Source organism: Taeniopygia guttata, chromosome 3 (genome assembly GCF_048771995.1).
Source record: "Taeniopygia guttata chromosome 3, bTaeGut7.mat, whole genome shotgun sequence".
Classification (NCBI taxonomy): domain Eukaryota; kingdom Metazoa; phylum Chordata; class Aves; order Passeriformes; family Estrildidae; genus Taeniopygia; species Taeniopygia guttata.
The window spans coordinates 37740482-37759012 of record NC_133027.1 but is presented as its reverse complement, the minus strand read 5'-3'; the positions used below and the strand labels follow the sequence as shown (position 1 = coordinate 37759012).

Genomic DNA, 18531 nt, shown 5'->3' with positions numbered 1-18531 from the left:
ACTGAGCTTTTCAGCTGATGTGATTAAATTGCAGAGTAAAGAACTCATTGGGTGGATCACAGCCTGCCATTACTAAGAGAAAACTGAATACGTTAGTCAAAAAAAAAATCTTATCTCAAATTCTCATGAGCAAATAAAAGAGTGGGAGGGGAGACCTCTGCCAACTTCACTTCTGCCTTCAGCCACACTCAGTTACAGGAATGTGCTTGCCTGACCTTTCTAGACTCACTGCTGCAGAGATAAGAGGGTACCTGAGCAAAAACTGCCGGAAGACCAGTATGGCAGTCCCACTTCTGATTACATCAATAACCAAATCCTTCCAGAGCTAAAGACAGAGTTTTCTGTAGTTTTCACTGAATGACTAATGCTGCATCCTTTGTCAATTGACCATCTAGGGTGAAGTGCTACCTCTCCCTGCCCAGTGGGACACATGAGTGTTGTGCCCTTTATACTTGGTCCATGGAACATATTCTCAGGCCTGCCCATTCCTGGTGTGGCTCAAAAGATGCTTCTTGCCCCTCAGTGCAGATGTGCCATTCTGAGAGCATGGTGCTGAACACTGCTCATGATTTATATATGTATTTTCAAACTCCAGAGTTCAAAACCTGTCATAACCTGTGTTATGACAGTGTTCCCTGCCCCTGCAATGTTATTTACCAGCAAGTTGTAGTCCAGCCTAAACATTGGAGGTAACTTTTTTCTAATCAGCGTTACCTTGGTCTGCTACTTCTAGGGTTGAAGAATTTGCCTTAAATTGCCCTCTGTGTGGAGCACAGGCAGATCTTTCTGGGGCTGGTGGGAACACAGTGAGCCCCTGGGGCAGCTGAGGCTCAAGGATGAGGTCTGGGAGCTGGCTCTGGAGGCACTGGGCTTCTTTATGAATTGGCTGTAAAAGTGTGAATTCACCAAAGTGCACATGCCTCCCTAAATCCCAGATATGCCCTCCTGTGCTATGAGGTCAGAGGATGCCGTCTTAGATTTTCTGATTATTTTTAAAAATTTTTTTACCAATTTCAATTTTTGCAGCTTGGCTCTTGACTTCTGAGTGCCTGATATGGACAAACTGAAGGTGCTGATCTATCCTCTCTGCAGCTGCACTGTCCTCTGGACAAACAACCTGCTGGTCTGATGGTTGGGATGATAGGGCTTCTCTGGGAGGATATTTAGACTCCCTACCTTGCCTCAGTTGGAGACATCTGGGGAGCCATGGTGATTTTTTAAACTTTTTTCCCCCTAACTGGATGTATGTCAGGGCATCATGCCTGTTTTGGGGGGAAGCTGCAGGGTTTTGTTCTTGTGTGCTGATGGTTTGGCACCCAGTGGCACCACTGCGCTGTATTTCTGGAAACAGATCTGAATTTAACTATTTTCATCAGGGCCACAGGGTCCTTGAAGAATGCATTTGAGCACAGGTCACACCGAACAGACACATGTAATTACACAGACACTCTTCTAGTAAAAGCATTTTAATCTCTCTTTTGCCCTGTTTTACCATCACGGCATCGAGATTCTTTTAGAGCCAACATTTGGAATAACATTTATAAAACTGAGAAATACCCTAAGAGCCTTTGCTGAGAAGGTTCCTTTTTTATAAAGGAAAAACATGATGGGTTTTTTAAATTTTTGCTTAAAACCTCCTTAACTTGCAGAGATTCTTGGGACAAAGGTATGCACTGAAATTGCATGTGATGAGGAGCAAAGCATGGAAAAAGCTTTGTTGAGGCTCCAGCCTTGGAAAGCCTGACTCAAAAACACAGAGATAGCAGGTGCTGCAGGTTCTTGCTCAGTTGCAGAATTGCACAGTGTGTTTTTAGTGACAGATGATAAGCTAGTGGAAAAAAAACATAAAGGAAAGGGAACAAAAGTCTGGCAAGAAATGATCCTTCCTAGTTTTGTCTGTAATGTTATTCGTCAGGATGTCACAGTGATTTGCTACGCACCGTGAGTCCTTCCAGCTTCTCGCTGTGGCAGTGTCAGTCAAACTGATGTGGTCTGACCTGCAGAGGATAGAAAAGCTTTTGTACTGCCAAAGTGGAGAAGAGGAGCCTGTGGGATACATGTGACTGTAACTGGTCACTGCCCTAAGGCCCCCTCTGGTCTAACTGAGATTCCAGCTCTATGGCATTGCATCGGGCCTGTGGTGTTACCTTGCAGGTGGGAAAGGCACCTCAGTTCTGGAAAAGTAAAATAATACCATAAGTAAATGGTGAGTGGCACTAAGACTAAAAGAAACCCAGTACTGTTGATGGTTCTCAAGTTTGGTAGGCCAGCCTGCAATTCCACCCTGTGCTAAAAAGGGGATGAGATTTGAGCTCTTTTATGGTGGCCATGGTGACACTTGCTGGTCTGCAGAGGACAGTCAGAAAGCTGCCAGCCCAACACAGCTGTGACCACTGGGCAGAGCAGGCTGGGGTTATGCAAGGTGAAATGAAAAAAACAATATTAGAGAAAGGTGAAGGGTTTTTTAAGAAAAAGTATCTTTGTAAAGAGCAAGTGAGCAAACAAATGTTGTGTAAGTTGTGTTATTAACAGCCCAATAAGCATGGCTATCTTGCCTCCCCTCAGCCCATTAGAGACAGATAGCTGGGTACAGAGGCAATGACAAAGTTTTTTGCTATGATGATGATCAAAGAGCTTCCAAAAGCTAAAAGAGACTGCAGGGTTTTTGACCCTTAGGGAGTTATCTCTATGTCAGTGACCTTATTCTAGTTAGTAGCAGATGTTCAGGTATTATATTCTATTATTAATATTTAAAGATTATGTAAATGTTTGTTTTGCTGCCTTCCTTAAACACCCATTTTAAGCATTTCATTTATGACATCTCATATTTTACAGGGAGCCTGTGAATAAGCAGCTTTAGTTGATACTTAAAATAGCTGTATCTTCTTTATTGAGGACCACCTAATGCTTTACTTTTATTATATTTGCTCATAGCCGAGTAGCCTAACGTCAGCAGGTCCTTGCTGCCCTTTCTGGGCAGTGCTTTTGCCAGGATGGATGAACAGTGGGATGAATAAAGCACGAGTAGCTCACTGAGTGTTAGTGAAAAGGGCTGGAACAGAACTTGCCTCTCTGCTGATGAGTAGCTGTCCATGAGAGGCAGAGGGACGAAGCCCTGCAGTCGTGGGGAGGTGATGAGCACATCCTGGTGCTGGCTGCCTGGGAGCTGCCCACACCTAAGAGGTCCCACGGTGGTTTGCAGTCTCGCTGGGTGTGCACGAGATACCTGTCAGTAAAGAAATCTCAAACCCACTCGTTTCTCATGTACAAGTTTTTATCTCAGGGCCTTCATCTGCCTCCCTCCTCCAAAGATAGATGAGTGGACACTGTCTCAGAGAGAAACAACGAGCCTTTGAAAGCACTGTCAAAGAGAAAAATTAGAGATGTCACAAAGCTTTAGTCTCAGAGGTGGAGTGGAAAACTGACTCCAGGAATCTTCATGGTAGCGCACTCTTCCCTCTCCTCCAAAGTCCGCTCCAGTGTCAGAAATAAAAACCATGTTTGCACCCAGTTCTGACTCGGAACTGACTCACACTTTGAAGCTTTCATGCTGCCCACTGGTTGGTGTTTTTAGGTGTGGAGACACACTGGGATGCAACAGGCTTTAATATTGGGCTCCTTCTGAAGTCCTTCCTGCATGGGACTTGTGGAAACCTCCTGGGTTCCCTGCAGAGGTTAGTCCAAGGCCAGACATCCCATTCAATCTGGGGCAGGGTTTGATACTCAAACTGGAGTTTTTGCAAAATGAAACAAGCCAAAAATGAAACAAGCTGGTTCTTTGTGTCAGAACCAGCCCAAAATTAATTTGGCTGATACTTTTCAGAGACTCTAAAGTGTGATCTGAAAAACTCTGCTGTATTACAGGCTTTGAGCAAAGCAGCACTGCTTCCTTTTATCAACCATATCCCTAGCTTTCATTTTGCTTCCTGTCCAGCAGTGAACATCCTAGAGAGGAGCCTGAGCTTTGAGATCTCTCCAGTGTTAATGTGTTCAAGTTTTTGTGGCTTATAATTCTCTAGGATGATCCTTCTATATTTCCTCCTTCTGAAGAAGAGGTGAATATTGATAAAATATTGTTTATGACAAAGAAAGCCTAGTTGATGAGGGCTTTTTTGCATCTAATGCTGTAATCAAAGTTAATTGTTCTGTCTACTAGTTCAGTTTGTCATATACCATCTGAGCTGTTCTTGTTACTTCACATTTACACCCTCATCATACTCTGCTCCCTCTCAATACAGAGAGTATTTTTCTTTTTGCTTGTCCCTAGTGGCATTTGATGAGGAATTTGGCAAAACACCATGAGCCTCTGTGGTTCAGCTGTTCAGTTGCCAGAGGGACAGGATTTAAAAGCTAGCAGTTCCTAATTGACTCCATGGGTTAGTGAGATCAAAGATCTCCTGACATATCTCTCTGGGTGATCAACAGCCTTTTAATTCAATGGTATGTGCTGTAGCCAACATGACCTTGAAGGAAACCCAGGGTTTGTTTCTGTGGTTTAAAGAGGTCATTTCTAGACAGGGCTTCTACTTTGCTTCAGAAGCTGCATGCACTTTCAGTGTTGCCTGCATCAAGTACCTCTACAAAGCTGCATCTTGATGTTTTGTAGAGTGATGGGCTGAGTGAATACACAATTATCATTATCACTTATGCTCATTGCTGAGAGCAGGACTTGGTGATCATTTGATTCCTGTTGCTACCTCACAAGCAGTAGGTGCCTCACAAGAGTGAGTCCTTCACTCACCCTTCCCTGCTCAGTCCAGCTTCTTGCCTAAACCTCCTCCAAAGTGTCTTTGTGTCTCAGCGGATCCTCATTCACATTTGTGTGCTCTCTCACTGCCTCAGCCCCAGGTGCTGAGTGAGGAGCAGGGAGAAGGAAAAAGCAGTGACTACTCCTGCTGATTGTAGTAGGAGTTTGCCCAAAAATGGCAGAATAATATTTCTGCTGATAAATTGGTTTCACAGACTCATCTTTACATTTCTGTGTTAAGAACTAAACATTTGAGTCCAGCGTTCAAATAATTTCTCCCTCTCTCTATTATAATCACTGTTTGTGATTATTGTTATAATAATAATAATTGTGATTATTATTATAATCAAATTTGTGAATAACTGGAGAAAGGACACCTAATCCAGCATTGGACCTGTTCTCTCAAGGGCTTTCCAGACCATCCAGCTTAAGGTGGAACACCCTTTATTTCGGATTTAATAAAGCTTTGTTTCAGCTCCAGACTGAACCTTAGGCTTTGTCCTTGCAATGAGATAACTGCTGATTATTGAGTGTTTGATGCAGGAATGTGAACAAAGAAAAGAACATGGTATTTTATTTTCAAGGGCAGATAGGGAAGGAATAGGAGAGCAGGACAGATATCAGCTTGGCAGTGCTCTTATGTTTATGGGCTTGGTTTTCAGTTGTTTGTTGATGTTTTTTGGGTTTTTTAAATCTGTGATTAGTGTTCAGAGAAGCGTAGAAATCACAGTAAATAGACTTTGTGTGGGTGTTGATTTCCTGAATCAAGGCTAAATTAAGGATTCATACACAGAGAGTCTCTCTTGCAGTCTGGAATTGTGGGGGGCTGCCCAGCATGTGTTGGGCACACAGCCCTCGGCTTATGCTGTTTCTCTGTTGATTGTACTGCACATCAAAGTGTCTCTTGTCACCACAAATACAGTGCTTTTTTGCTGCCTTGTTTAGGAAAAAAGCCCCAACAAACTGAAACATGTTCTAGAAGTGTCATGGACAGTTCCTCAGCAGGTCCTGCTGAGCCACCCTGCTGGGTCATGCTTGGTGTTCTTGTCTCAGTGGGCACTTATCACCAGAATTCAGGAAAAGCTACGCGAGGGCACATTATGGGGATCTTGAGCAGGTCCTGGTCATTAATGAGCAGCAGTCCACAGTGAAGTTTCAATACGGTGTTTCCAGTAATAGAGGAGTGTGCATTATTATGGGATGCTTTCTGCTTATTTACTCTTTGTGAACTCTCTGGTTGCTAATTTTAAGACTACTGTGGGCAACTAGCAATATCATCAGTGAGTAATACGAATCAAGATGGTGATGGGCCCTTGAGAGATTAATGTGCCTTGTTGATAAAAAATGAGAAACCTCCAAGGAAGAGCTCATTGCTTGCCATATCTTCATCTCAGACCCCTGTCCTTGGGCTAAATTTGTTCATAAAGGCCTAAAATTTAAGATGGGATGGCTCAGTTTTCAAAAACATAGGCAAATGTTTCAACCAAGCTCAGGAATAACTGGAAAAGTGTCAACATTGCAGCATATGCCAAGGGGAAGATAATTCAATGTTTCAAAAGGGCCTGTACATGGTTATTCATTAACTGATTCCCCAGCCCCCTCCTAAAGAACCATTGACAGAAATGTACAACATAAGCTCAGAAATGTTTACATGTCACCTTAGAAATGCTAATGAAATGCAGATGATATGAAAGAACATTTATTTACATATCTAAATCTCATTCTCTTTCAGGCCCTGCGATTCCTGTTGGGGTGGATGTGCAAGTTGAAAGCTTGGACAGTATTTCTGAGGTTGACATGGTACGTAATCCTCCTCTAAACCTCAGTTAATTCTAGGCATAAAAAGACCTTCTGAGTTGAAACCTGTGGGTTTGCAATCATTGGTCAGATGAAAGTAATAGCTGCATCTCCAGAATTCAAAGAGGCTGATAATCAGAACCAAAGACTTGATAAAACCAGATGATCAAAGTCTTACCTCTCTACCTCCAGATAAAGATTAAAAGTGTGAAAAGGGACCTTGAATGGGAGAGTAATCAGTGCTGTGAAAGATCTATCACAGCTAAAAATATAAGCAGCTGCATATGAAGATTTGAAGCTATATGGTAAAATTCACATAAGCTGTGTTTGCTGCAAGAGTTTTCTTCCTTAGGGAACCATTCAATTCACATGAGTGTCACACACACTTTACTGTTTCATTTGGAATTGTTTTATGGTGATTTTTAAAATTTTTAATTATAGGAAATGGAATAAAAACAGTTGAAAGAGAAGTGGAAAGGGGAACATAGAGGAAAAGAGGAAGCTTCTGGGCTCCTTCCTCTTGCTGCCTTTTTGTCCCTGTTCTTGTGCACCTTTTGTGGTCTAGACCAAATATAAACAAACATAAAGACAAAGGAAGAGCTTTAGTTTGAGTGGTTTTTAATATGGTGCAATTGCATCTTTATCCCATTTTGGAGGGGTTGGTTTAAATGACCTTTAAAGGCCCTTTCCAACCCAGAATATTCTATGTTCTGTGATTAAAACCAGACAGTTTGCCTGCCTGGATATTGAAAGAGGGTTTGGGGTATGCATGCAGTACGGTGTGTGGGAAGGAGCTGTCAGCACAGGAAAGGGCTGCCAGGAGGAGAACTGGGACCCTAATACATCAAGATAATGTCTGAGCAGCAAAGAGGCCTAATTAGTGCAAAGAAATAACTCACAGTACTTTCTGTCAGGATTCAATTAAAATCTTGCTTGTCAGAAGTCTTGGAGGTCAGTTCTCTCCCTTGGCTGTTGATAGTTCCTATTTTCCCAGCTTGTGACAAGCACTTTCTACAGCAGTTGCTGATACATATTTGGGGTGGAAGAATGTTCTCCCAGTTCAGTCTGAGTTATGTTGGTGTGTTCTTCCAATAGACTGTCCCAGCATGGGTGTCTGCAGGGAGGAGAGTGGGCAGCAAGCTCTCTGCATGGCCAGGGACCGGGCTGGCTGTGCCTGCAGCAGGGTGCCCTCCTTGTCTCCCCATTGCAGGCAGGGCAGAGCTGCAGGCAGGGCTTGTTTCAAACTGCTCTGAAGTGGCCCTGAAAATCAGGTACCCTGGGCTGAGCCAGTGATAGCACTGTTTGAGCAGGCACCTGGTGACCAAAGAAGGACCAGACTGAAGTATCACCAGCCCCAACCCACTGTATCTGCAAGACTGTGCACGATAGTGAGAGCAGCCAGGGGCTGTTTAAAGCATGTGGGTTTAAAACTGGTGCCTGTCTGGTTGCCATGGATGGGCTGCTGCTGTGTGCAGTGGCAGGACATGCTCTTGAGGCTGCCTGGAGCTTGGAGCAAACATGAAATAGCTGCCAAAATTGAGATACTTCTGTGTAGACTCATTTGTGCCTCTGGCAGGTACTGCCATTCTCCCAGTTTGCTGTAAAACCTTGTTTTCCAAGGGACTTTCGTATTTGTGTGTGCTGAAATAAACCCCTTTTCTTGCTTGTAAATAGTGTGTGTGCTGGTTAGAAAGAAACAAGTGGTCAGCACACTGCCTCTTTTGAATCATGCCATGAAAAAGCCTCCTTAAGTTGGATTTTATGCTTAGAAGCTGTTGTCAGCTGCCACTTTATGTTGGCAGCATTTGGTGCACCATGTTGGCCATTGGAGAGAGAGGAGAGTTGGTCATTGCAGAGGCCACTGTGTTGGCTGTTTGGAGAGAGAAAGGGGCTGAAGGTGAAAGATTAAAACCTCCAGTCTAGTAGGACAGGGAGAGGGGTAGCCTGGAGAGCAATGAGTTCCCTCCTGGGCTCTGCCTTCAGACAGTCTCTTCCTCCTCCTCTACAGTGGCTGTAAGCAATGCTGAGGGTGCCTGGCTGATGGTCCCTGTTCCCCTGTTGTCTGGCTCTGATGATGGAGCTGCCCAGAGGCATTTTGCAGCCACAGCCTCAGGCTGCCTGGCTGTCCTGGTTTTGGCTGGGATAGAGCTAATTTTCTTCTTAGTGTCGGGTACAGTGCTGGTTTTGGATTTAGTATGAGAATGACACTGATAACACAGTGTTTTGGTTGTGGCTCAGCAGTGCTTACCCTGAGTCAAGGACATTTCAGCGTCTCGTGCTCTGTCAGTGAGAAGGGGCACAAGAAGCCAGGAGGGAGCATGGCCAGGACAGCTGACCTGAACTGGCCAAAGGGATGTTCCACACTACAGAACATCATGCCCAGTGTACAAACTGGGGGGAGTTGGCTGGGAGGGGCCAATCGCTGCTGGAGGATGTGCTGAGCATCTGTCAGCAGCTATATTGAGCATCACTTGTTTTTCTGGAGTTTTGCCCCTCTATCTCTTTTCATCTTCCTTTTCATTGCTCTTCTTATTACTATTTATTTCAATTGTAACACTGTTGTTATCTCAACCCAACTTCCTTTAAATCTACTCCCTATCAGATTGGCTGGAGGTGGTGGGAGAGAGGAGCGAGCAAGTGTCTGTGTTGTACTGAGCTGCTGGCTGGAGTTAAACCATGAGAATGGTCCTCCTCTCCTGGAGCCTCATGTCCCTCTATCTCATGTCATGGCCAGGCAGCCAGTAACCCTGAATAGCCAGGCTCTTCTTTACTCCTTTTTTGACTTCTACCATAGCTTGCACTGACTCCTAAGAAAGCAGCAATTGTTCCTTTCCCTTGGTTCCCTTTTTCCCAGCTTTAGTCAAACTGATGAGCATGATGTCCTGCCCCTGAGGCTGACTCTTCTAGCTGGGCCATAACCTAATCTCTGCCAGTGGCAGTAGTTGCTGGAAGTGTTTCTTTGGGACTGTAGATGTAAGGGGAAAGTGGCCAGTGTCCAGTAAGGAACAGGAGCTCGCAGCATCCCTGGGATGAGCAGTGAGGGAGCCTGGGACCAGTCTGATAAGGTGGGGTCCTGCAGGTGGGTGAGCAGAAGTGTCCCCTGGCCAGTCTCTACCATGGTCAGAGAGGTCTGGCCAGCTCTGTACTCTGCTGGGCAGCAAGGTGAGGGCTGGCACCAGAGCCTTCTCTGACAAATCAATGAAAAACCTACAGCAATGCGCGGCTGTTGTGACAGCCCTTTGAAGCAGAGAGTCAGCGTAACTGATTGCCACTGTCACCAGACTGATTGACTGTGGTGTGAGAAAGTGGTTGCCATGTGGCTAGGTAGAAACCCTGGCCTGTGTTGCTGCCTGCTCAAACTTAGCAACTGCAGCCCCCATAATCACTTGCTTAATTGGGAGTATAAAGAAAATAAGTGTATTTGATCTCTCAGCACGAGAGTAGATTCAGCTCTAAAAGCAGCAACTGCCAGGTTGGGATCAACAAACAGACATTTTCCTTTATGTCACTGAAGCTCCTGTTCCATCAACAAGACTGAAAGGGAATTGTATTTACACACTTACATGGTAGGAAACACAGTTCCCTCACTTGGTTGCTGTTTGCAACAATTTAGTCCTTTTGGGGATAAATTGCTTAGTGTTTAGCCTGACCATTAAGCTAACTTTCAGTTTTTCCTCTTGATGATCCTATTGCTTCCATAGTCCTGTAAGATAGTTTTGCCAGAATTGAAGAATCATTTCTGTAGGGCATTGCTTCCCTTGGGGCATATTTATATCCCATTTGGGACAAAACATTACTGGGTACTGTAATAAATTCATTAGTTTGCTATGCTTTATTTTGGATGAAATTATTTTGTCAGGAAAACCTACTGACACAGAGGATTGACCAAGGAAAGAATCAGGAGTTGAGAGTGGAGAGATCTCATCTATCTGGTGGGAGTGAGTTTTCCTTCTGGTGTGCCCTAGTTGCAAAGTGCAGCACTGACAGACCTCTCTTCCTTTTCTGGTTCTCTTCCCTGTTTTGAAGGATTTCACTATGACCTTGTACTTAAGGCACTACTGGAAGGATGAGCGTCTCTCGTTTCCCAGCACCAACAACAAGAGCATGACCTTTGATGGCAGGCTGGTGAAGAAGATCTGGGTCCCTGATGTCTTCTTCGTGCATTCCAAAAGGTCCTTTATTCATGATACCACCACGGACAACATCATGCTGCGAGTGTTCCCCGATGGGCACGTCCTCTACAGCATGAGGTAACGGAGCAGCCCTGCTTCCCCTGAGCATCCCCTGGGGCTTTGCTGCCAGTTTGGCTCTAGGTTTGACTTTGGTGATCACCAGGATTGCTACTGCAAATCCTGCTACTCCCACTGCTGATGCAGAGCCCTGTTTCCAAAATATCCACTACAAAATGCTTTGCAGGAAACTCTGAGAATCCATGTTGTGGGCAGTAACAGGATAATCTCCTCCTGAGGGAAGCATGCCCCCAACTCTTTGCAGTCAGTGGAGGGCTTAGTCAAGAGGAATGTTCATCCCAGGGTCAGTGTGTGATTAAACTGGAAGCTGCTGATACACCAGATGGTGACCTCTATAATTATCCTATTTTTCCTTCTTGCTTGTCTAGAAATTTTTTTTTCAGTTGTGGTGCTTTCCTGTTGATGTAAATGTTTAAGTTTATTGAAGCTGAAATGGCAGTATTAAAAACATCTTAGTTTTCTAGAAGATTTGTTGGCTGGAAGAATCCTGAGGGATGCCTGTCATGACCTGCAGGGTTACCCATCCTGCGGGTGTACACGGATCATGACTGTGGGCTTGCAGGATTCTGTAATACACAAAGATATGGAGGCTTAATCCTCTAAACTTCTCTACCTTTCTACAGATTATTAAAAATACCACAAAAATCACCACTAGCAAGCAATCTACCACAAAATCACCACTGGCAACTATACCTGTGATTAATAAAGTGACTGTTTACCATATCACCCTATTGCAAATTACTATCAGCAATCAATAATTTAGCATCTATCAATCATGTGGCAACAGCCAATAACTAACCAGGGTATTTAAATTGGTGAAGCAACTCATCCACAATATACCCTCAGGTACACTTAGGACAGGCTGCTTGTGTGGGTGCACAGTACTGGCATCAAATGATACTGATCCAAATCATCCAATGGATGGGAGGGCAAACTGAAACAGCCTCCAAAGTGGGATTGGAGTGAGACAGCAGTGTCTCGTTTCAGAGATGCTCTGAGTCACAGCGAATGGAGTCAGCCAAGAGTCCTTCGTGGGTGTCCAAGGGCTGGTAGAAAGTTCATGCGCCGAATTCAGCCTTCTAAGGAACAGAAAAGTATGTGCAGCATGGAAAGGTCTCAGAGGAAGGCTTCACCTTGGGTAAAAATTATGTCCTCCTTATATCCAGAGATAAGAGGGTGTAGGATGCCACCACATTGAATAGGCAATAGATGCTAGTAATTTTTGTTTTTCACCTGTAACAGCCGATAGATAATGATGTTTTCTGTTCTCTCAGACCCTTTTTTATTTTCAAGATAATTTCCTACCTTTTCTTACAATAAAATGACTGTTAAAGCACTTTTTTTTGTCAGTTATTGATGGTGTTTCAGGATGTCTCCAGTTTCTAGGTACCCTATCTGCATGTCAAAGAGGCCAGCTGTGCTTCTCAAGGATTTGTCTTGTTCCCAGGCTGGCAAGCCTTTCTCTGTCCATATTTTTCATCAGACAGTTTTTTGCTCAGTAGTTTCCCCTTCTAACCAGCCCACCTTTATGGCTGCTCACATCAGCATCCCAGCAGATTTAATTTCCTTCAGAAAAATGAAAAAAGAGAAGTGGAGAAAAACACACTGCCAGAGGAGAAAAGCTCAAGAGCCCAAAAAAAATGGATATTTCCCCAGGACAGAAAACATGCTCTGAGTGTACAGTGACCTTTGAATATTTTGTAGCATAGGATTTCTTTTCTAGGATCTTTCTGGAAGTTATTCCTTTCAGCTATGGCAAAAGGATTTTCAAAAACTTGGAAAGGTTTTCTATTAAATTTGCTTCTGTGATCAGCTGAGGAGGTGATGTTACCCACAAGAGAGAAGCCTGTGAGTTAACCACAGCCGATTGCACAATTGTTAAATGGATAATTTGATATGTAAAATCCAAGGAGAAAGAAAATCTCCATGGCATTTGGGCCTGGTGGTGTTTAGAACACTCAGAACAATATCCAGCTGAAAAAGCATGGGTGTCCAGTGGTGCTGGGAATGCCCTCAGATATCTTGAGATGTCTTCATGGGATTGGCAGTGGACTGGAGTGCACTTCATTCCTGTTTAGGGCCTTGGGTCTTCAAAGCCACCTGGACACTGCACTCTAATTGAGGAATATCATATTGATGAGCCGAGTTTCTGTTCTGCCCCTGACTAATAACCTGTTATTGACCACAGGCTGTGCCACAGTTCAGGTGATGCTGGAGAAAGAAAATGACACACTTTAATGAGACTGAGTTATACAATGCTGAAATGCTATGCACAGTTAGGGGAGGTCATTGTTGCAGGATACCTTCTGGAGCATATCCCCAAAAACATTCTTTACATTTTGCTCAAATGGCAAAACTTTACTCTAGTTTATAGTCAAAAATGAACAGCATGTGCCTTTCAGGGATGATGAGTGTGTAGGTCAGGGTAGGATTTGGATCACAATCCCTGGAACAGAGGAGAAGCCCTTTATCAACATCTGCAATGCATCTAGAAAATGGTCACAACCAACGTAAGTTATCCTCTGAAACGATGAGTCACAGCTGATTTGCCCCTCCTAAATTGGGAGCTCCACTGCAAATCCATCTGCAAGAGAAAGTTCACTGACCCACTGGAAAATTTCTTATGTAACGTTCACAACTGGACTAGTTTAAAAACTGGAGCTGTGATTCTGCAGCTTTTTAGCTAAGACAAAAACTTAACAGAAGCAAATCTCACTTGCTGAAAACCAGCTGCACAAATTTTACAACCCCTGCCCCAGAAATACACCCCTCAGATTAAAGGGGTTTATTGGGAGCTGTAAGAAACTGCTTTTGCCTTAATAATATATGCACTGAAGGAATTTTGTGGCTTACAATAAGGATGGTCATATTCCTCAGGCTTGGGTCATTCTGGGAGTGACTATAGAGGGAACTGGGCAATGAGGAAAATGTGGAAACCTTGATTAAACTGCACATAAGGGAATATTCAAATGTAAATTGTGAAGTTACTTTACATTGTAATCTTGTAGGCAAATAGTTGGATATAAAACACAATGGAAATACCTGTACTGACATTAGTATAAGAGTAACATCCAGGATAGTGTTTTAGTTCCTTGATATTGAAATTACATTTTTGGAGTTTCTGTGTATAATCCATCTAGCTTGAATATGGAGAATTGGTAGGCATTTTCCTGTGGATTTTTTTGCAAACATCATGCAGTATTTCTGGCTTAAAAGCTGCAGAATAATTATCTGTGATAACATTCTTTCTTGATTGCTCCTCATAGAAAGCAATTTTTCTCAATTTTAATTTCTAGGGTCACAGTGACAGCAATGTGCAACATGGACTTCAGCCACTTCCCCCTGGACTCTCAGACATGTTCTCTGGAGCTGGAAAGCTGTATGTTGTATCTGTGTTTCTAGCTAGATGTTCTCCATGGCTGGCTGCACAAACATTTCGCTGGACACGTTTCAGAATACTGCCTATTTTAGAGCCTGAAAAAATAGTTAATTGGAGTTACTAGGAGTCCTGTTGACTCAGCAGTATTGTGTATCTAGCCTTTGTGCTGCAAGACCAGAATTTGCAAGGGAAACATCCTATGACATGATCCTGATCCTGTAAACATTCTGATCTGGGCTCAGCTTTGGTGGAGAAAGTAATGTGAACAGTAGGATTTTTTTGTAGACTTTCTACAGTGTATGGCAAGACTAATATCTGGTTGTTTTGAGGTCCTCCGAGCTATTTAACTGAATGTTCCTCTGCAAAAAAAACAGAATCAGAAATCAGAATCAGAGGATAATTTTCACTTACCTTGAGGTCAGCTGCTCCAATACTCTGCTGAGAGCAGGGAATTCTTCATGATAAGTTGCTTGGGCCTGTGTCCATTTGGAAAAAGAATTATCTTTTGAGCAAGATAATTTAGGCTCCACAACTTTTCTCTACAACATGCTCAAATATTTGACAGCCCTGATCCTGAAAATGTTTCCTTTTATCTGCTTGGGAACAATCCTTTGCTGGACTTGCAGCCTTTGTCTCTTGTCCTTCCAGTCTCCATTTGTCAAAGCATCTGGGAAAAGGCTGCTGCCACCTTCTCCATGAGGGTCAGCAGTGCAGCAGCTGGACCCCACCACAGACTGCTCTTCTCCCAGCTGAACAAGCCCTGTTCCCCCAGCCTCTTGTCCCTAAGCCATGTGCTCCTGTCCCTGATTATCTTGATAACCCTTTTCTCATTTCCCATTCCTGTCACTTAGTGAACAAATTCTCTATGTTTTTCATTTATAATTTTAACATATTTCTGGGCTTTTGCTTCTCACCTGTCCCTTTTGCTTTTATCATTCCAAGATAGTTTGAAGTGTCCGTGCTTCCTCCTTCCTCTAAATTAAGGTGTTTTACCCATGATTATTTCCTGAGCTATAATCTATTTTTAGTCTGTGACGTTCAGAAGAGTACCATTCTGTCATTTCAATGTGAAGTAAAAAGAGGATTTGTTTTCTTGAATCTTGAATCCAGATTTTTGTTGTTGTTGCAGTATATTATATGACAGGATCTTTTTAACTCCTTTGTTGTTGGCAAACTTACTTGTGGCATTAGTTCATGCCAAAGACTGGATGTATTAACTTTTATTGAACCTCTAAGCTAAAGTCACATCACATTGTATTTCTTCTTTCCCTAAGATGCTTACACTGATGAAGATCTGATGCTGTATTGGAAAAATGGGAATGAATCTCTGAAAACTGATGAAAAAATTTCTTTGTCTCAGTTTTTGATACAAAAATTCCACACCACATCAAGACTGGCTTTCTACAGTAGCACAGGTATTGACCTTTTCTGATGCCATACTATTGCTAAACCTAATACTTATTAACTGTGTTAATAATACTTATTAACTGTGTTAATTGCTTTGAGGGGGTTCTTGGGATTATGTCAATGAAGTGTAGTCTCCACAGCCTGTTTGAAAACTAAGTTTCTTGTTTTACTAGTCTTAGAAATAAAAGAACCAAAGAAAGATCTTTTCTCCTTGTACCTGCTGTCCAAGCTGTTCTCACTGATCCTGGCTTTCCTCCTCTGTCAAAGGTTGGTACAATCGACTCTATATAAATTTCACGTTACGCCGACACATCTTTTTCTTCCTGCTCCAAACCTACTTCCCTGCCTCTCTCATGGTCATGCTGTCCTGGGTGTCCTTCTGGATTGACCGACGAGCAGTTCCTGCCAGAGTCTCTTTGGGTGAGAACAACTGCAACAAGCCATGGCTGTGTGAAAAGCTTTGTGAAGGTTTTGGCAGGAAAGGGAACTGTTCATTTTGATGGTTGAAGATATCGTGCAAGCAAATGGTGGTTTTATCTGATGATTACTATAATGTATAAATAGCACTTTGTTCTAAGTCCTTCATCATTTAGCAGTCTTCTTCACTTATATGTAACTCAGGACAGAAATTGTGTGGTCTTAAAAATGAAGCTGTAACACAGAATGGTACAGCTAGGAAACAGGAGTCCTTGTCACCACTGGTCTTAGCAGACCTGATCTTTGGATTAGGTGTGTAAAAATATGCTTTAACAGCCTTGTGTTTAAACCCTGGAGTTTAAGGAGGGAATTAAATGTTGTTTGTTAAATGCAAAATGTTGGCTGCTCCATTGCTTCTCAAAACTCAGCCCATCATGAGCACAAAACTGTAGGCAGGGGAATAATTCTGCATTAGCAGAAGAGATACTTTGCACACATTGTAAAAATGTTCAAAATTAACATCTTTCAGAGCATCACGTAGGCCATAATTTCTGTTTTTCTAGAAAAAAAACCCTTATGGACTGTGTCAGTCAATAGCATTTCTTTCTCTTGGTTCTTTACAGGGATAACCACTGTGCTGACCATGTCCACGATCATCACTGGGGTGAATGCCTCCATGCCTCGTGTTTCCTACATCAAAGCAGTGGACATTTACCTGTGGGTCAGTTTTGTGTTTGTCTTCCTCTCGGTGTTGGAATACGCAGCTGTGAATTACCTGACAACGGTGCAAGAGCGGAAGGAGAGGAAACTGCGGGAGAGGGTGAGAAACACTTTTGCCATCCACTTATTTCCTTTTTTTCCCCTTACAGCCGATCTGTCTTTATATTGACTGTCTGTTAATGGGAAAACATTGACAACCATGTGTGTGATTGGGTCTGTTTAGACTGCTTCACCTCAGGCTGAATTGCTAATACAGAAAACCAGGATTTGATCTTATGGATCTTCATAGAAACATCAGAGAAGAGAGTGTGACCTGTACTGGGAAAGAGTGCAACCTGGAAATGAGAGAGAATGGCAAGAGGGGAAAATATAAAGCCTGATACTTTACTGCAGCTGCCACGATTATTGTTTAGTAAGCTAAAGGTGTTATTTGGTGCAAATTAGTTTCCTCCCTCTGGAAACTGGATTTAATGGATGTAATAGGGAGGTGTTCCCCATCATCAAGCACAAACAACAGTCAGCAAGTTTATGCTTATACTTCTTAATGTGCTATAAAAGGTCTTATCCTGCATCCCTGGAGTGTTTCAAGACCTGATACATCCTGACCATCTTGGCTCTGCTATGAGCAGGACATAGGACTAGAGATGCCCTGAAGTCCTTTCCAGCCTGAGGGCTTGACAGACCCCTAGGCCCTTCTTTGTGATTAAACAAAGCACCATTGCCTTTTGAACACTAAAGCTTAGAACCTAATTTTTTCGGTTCCTATACACCCAGGATATCACCATGTTTTACAGTTTCTTTCTTCCCAGTAGGAACTCACATTAGTCTACTGGTAACCTACTGTCTTTGACTCCTGGAGAAATTTGTATAAGCTTGTTGGAAATGCCAATGCAGACATCATCTTTCATACAACTTAAGCATGCTATTATTTCCCTCTATGAACTACTCTTGGTTTTGCATATCCTTATCTTTCCCTTCCTTTTCTCCCTATGACTTTCTTGAAGAACAGCACAAACCCCATTACAGCCCAACACCTTTCTCAGTTGGCATACTGTAAAAAAAATTAATTAGTTACGTTGAAAAAAACAATTGGATAAATTTACCTGACTTCTATGATGAAATTTTACCTCTCTTCAAGGCCTTCTCAACAGCATTATGATTCTGGAAAGCTGCTTGAACAGTGTCTGAGTATCTTAATTTATCTATGCCCCTCCTAGCCCACACCTGGGGCCCAGCAGTTCTCTGCAATACAAGGTTGAGACGCTCTGTACAAGCACAGTGACTCCAGTGTGTCTGACTTGCTGCATATTTTAGCCAGCCCTGCTCAGGCATCCCATGTCCAAAGAATATGGCATCTTGGCAGGGCATGGGAAATAACAAGAAATATCCTTGCTAAGTTTGACTTGCCTAGAACAAACCTGTATTTTTTTTTTAAGATGAAAACTTTTCCCTATTTTTAACTGTACTGGAGGGATTAAATGAATTTAAGAGGGTTTGTTAATTTTCTGCTAAGTTTCCTGGAAATTTTTTTTTGTCACATCCAGTGATTGTGTAGCTTGTTATTTATATAATAAATCTGCCCTTTATTGAGTCTTGTACATTGCTATCTTCAGCAGATGCCTTTTTACTGCAGAAGGAAAAATATTGTACCCAGTCTTCAATGTGTGACAGTATTATTCTTCAGTAGGGGAAATGGGAACAGAGATAATAAATACCATTATTTGAGGAAGAAGCTCTTGAAGAAGCAGAAGAGGCATTTCTCACAGTAGATGCAGATGTTATCAGCCAGAGCTGCTCCCCAATGAAAGACCCCA

At 42.9% G+C, this 18531-nt stretch overlaps 1 protein-coding gene and 1 long non-coding RNA gene across 8 annotated transcripts in view; one reads left to right on the top strand and one right to left on the bottom strand.

Moving 5' to 3' along the window:
* Nucleotides 1-18531, bottom strand: part of LOC115494283 (uncharacterized) — a 57151-nt gene that overhangs the window by 8016 nt on the left and 30604 nt on the right. For 3 of the 7 annotated variants that reach the window (XR_012054959.1, XR_012054960.1, XR_012054963.1), the window contains one exon: nucleotides 1941-1997. The exons of 3 other annotated variants lie outside the window; for them this stretch is intronic. This is a non-coding gene — a long non-coding RNA (uncharacterized lncRNA). Of the gene's footprint in view, nucleotides 1-1940; nucleotides 1998-10774; nucleotides 11361-18531 lie in introns of those variants that run through there. One more of the 7 variants, XR_012054964.1, reaches the window with a different exon arrangement.
* LOC100230156 (gamma-aminobutyric acid receptor subunit rho-2) overlaps nucleotides 1-18531 on the top strand; it is a 33244-nt gene that overhangs the window by 9260 nt on the left and 5453 nt on the right. Inside the window, exons 3-8 of the mRNA XM_004174232.6 lie at nucleotides 6480-6547; nucleotides 10571-10794; nucleotides 14091-14173; nucleotides 15448-15588; nucleotides 15848-16000; nucleotides 16621-16817. Coding sequence (XP_004174280.4) covers nucleotides 6480-6547; nucleotides 10571-10794; nucleotides 14091-14173; nucleotides 15448-15588; nucleotides 15848-16000; nucleotides 16621-16817 — 866 coding nt within the window. The remainder of the gene's footprint in view (nucleotides 1-6479; nucleotides 6548-10570; nucleotides 10795-14090; nucleotides 14174-15447; nucleotides 15589-15847; nucleotides 16001-16620; nucleotides 16818-18531) is intronic.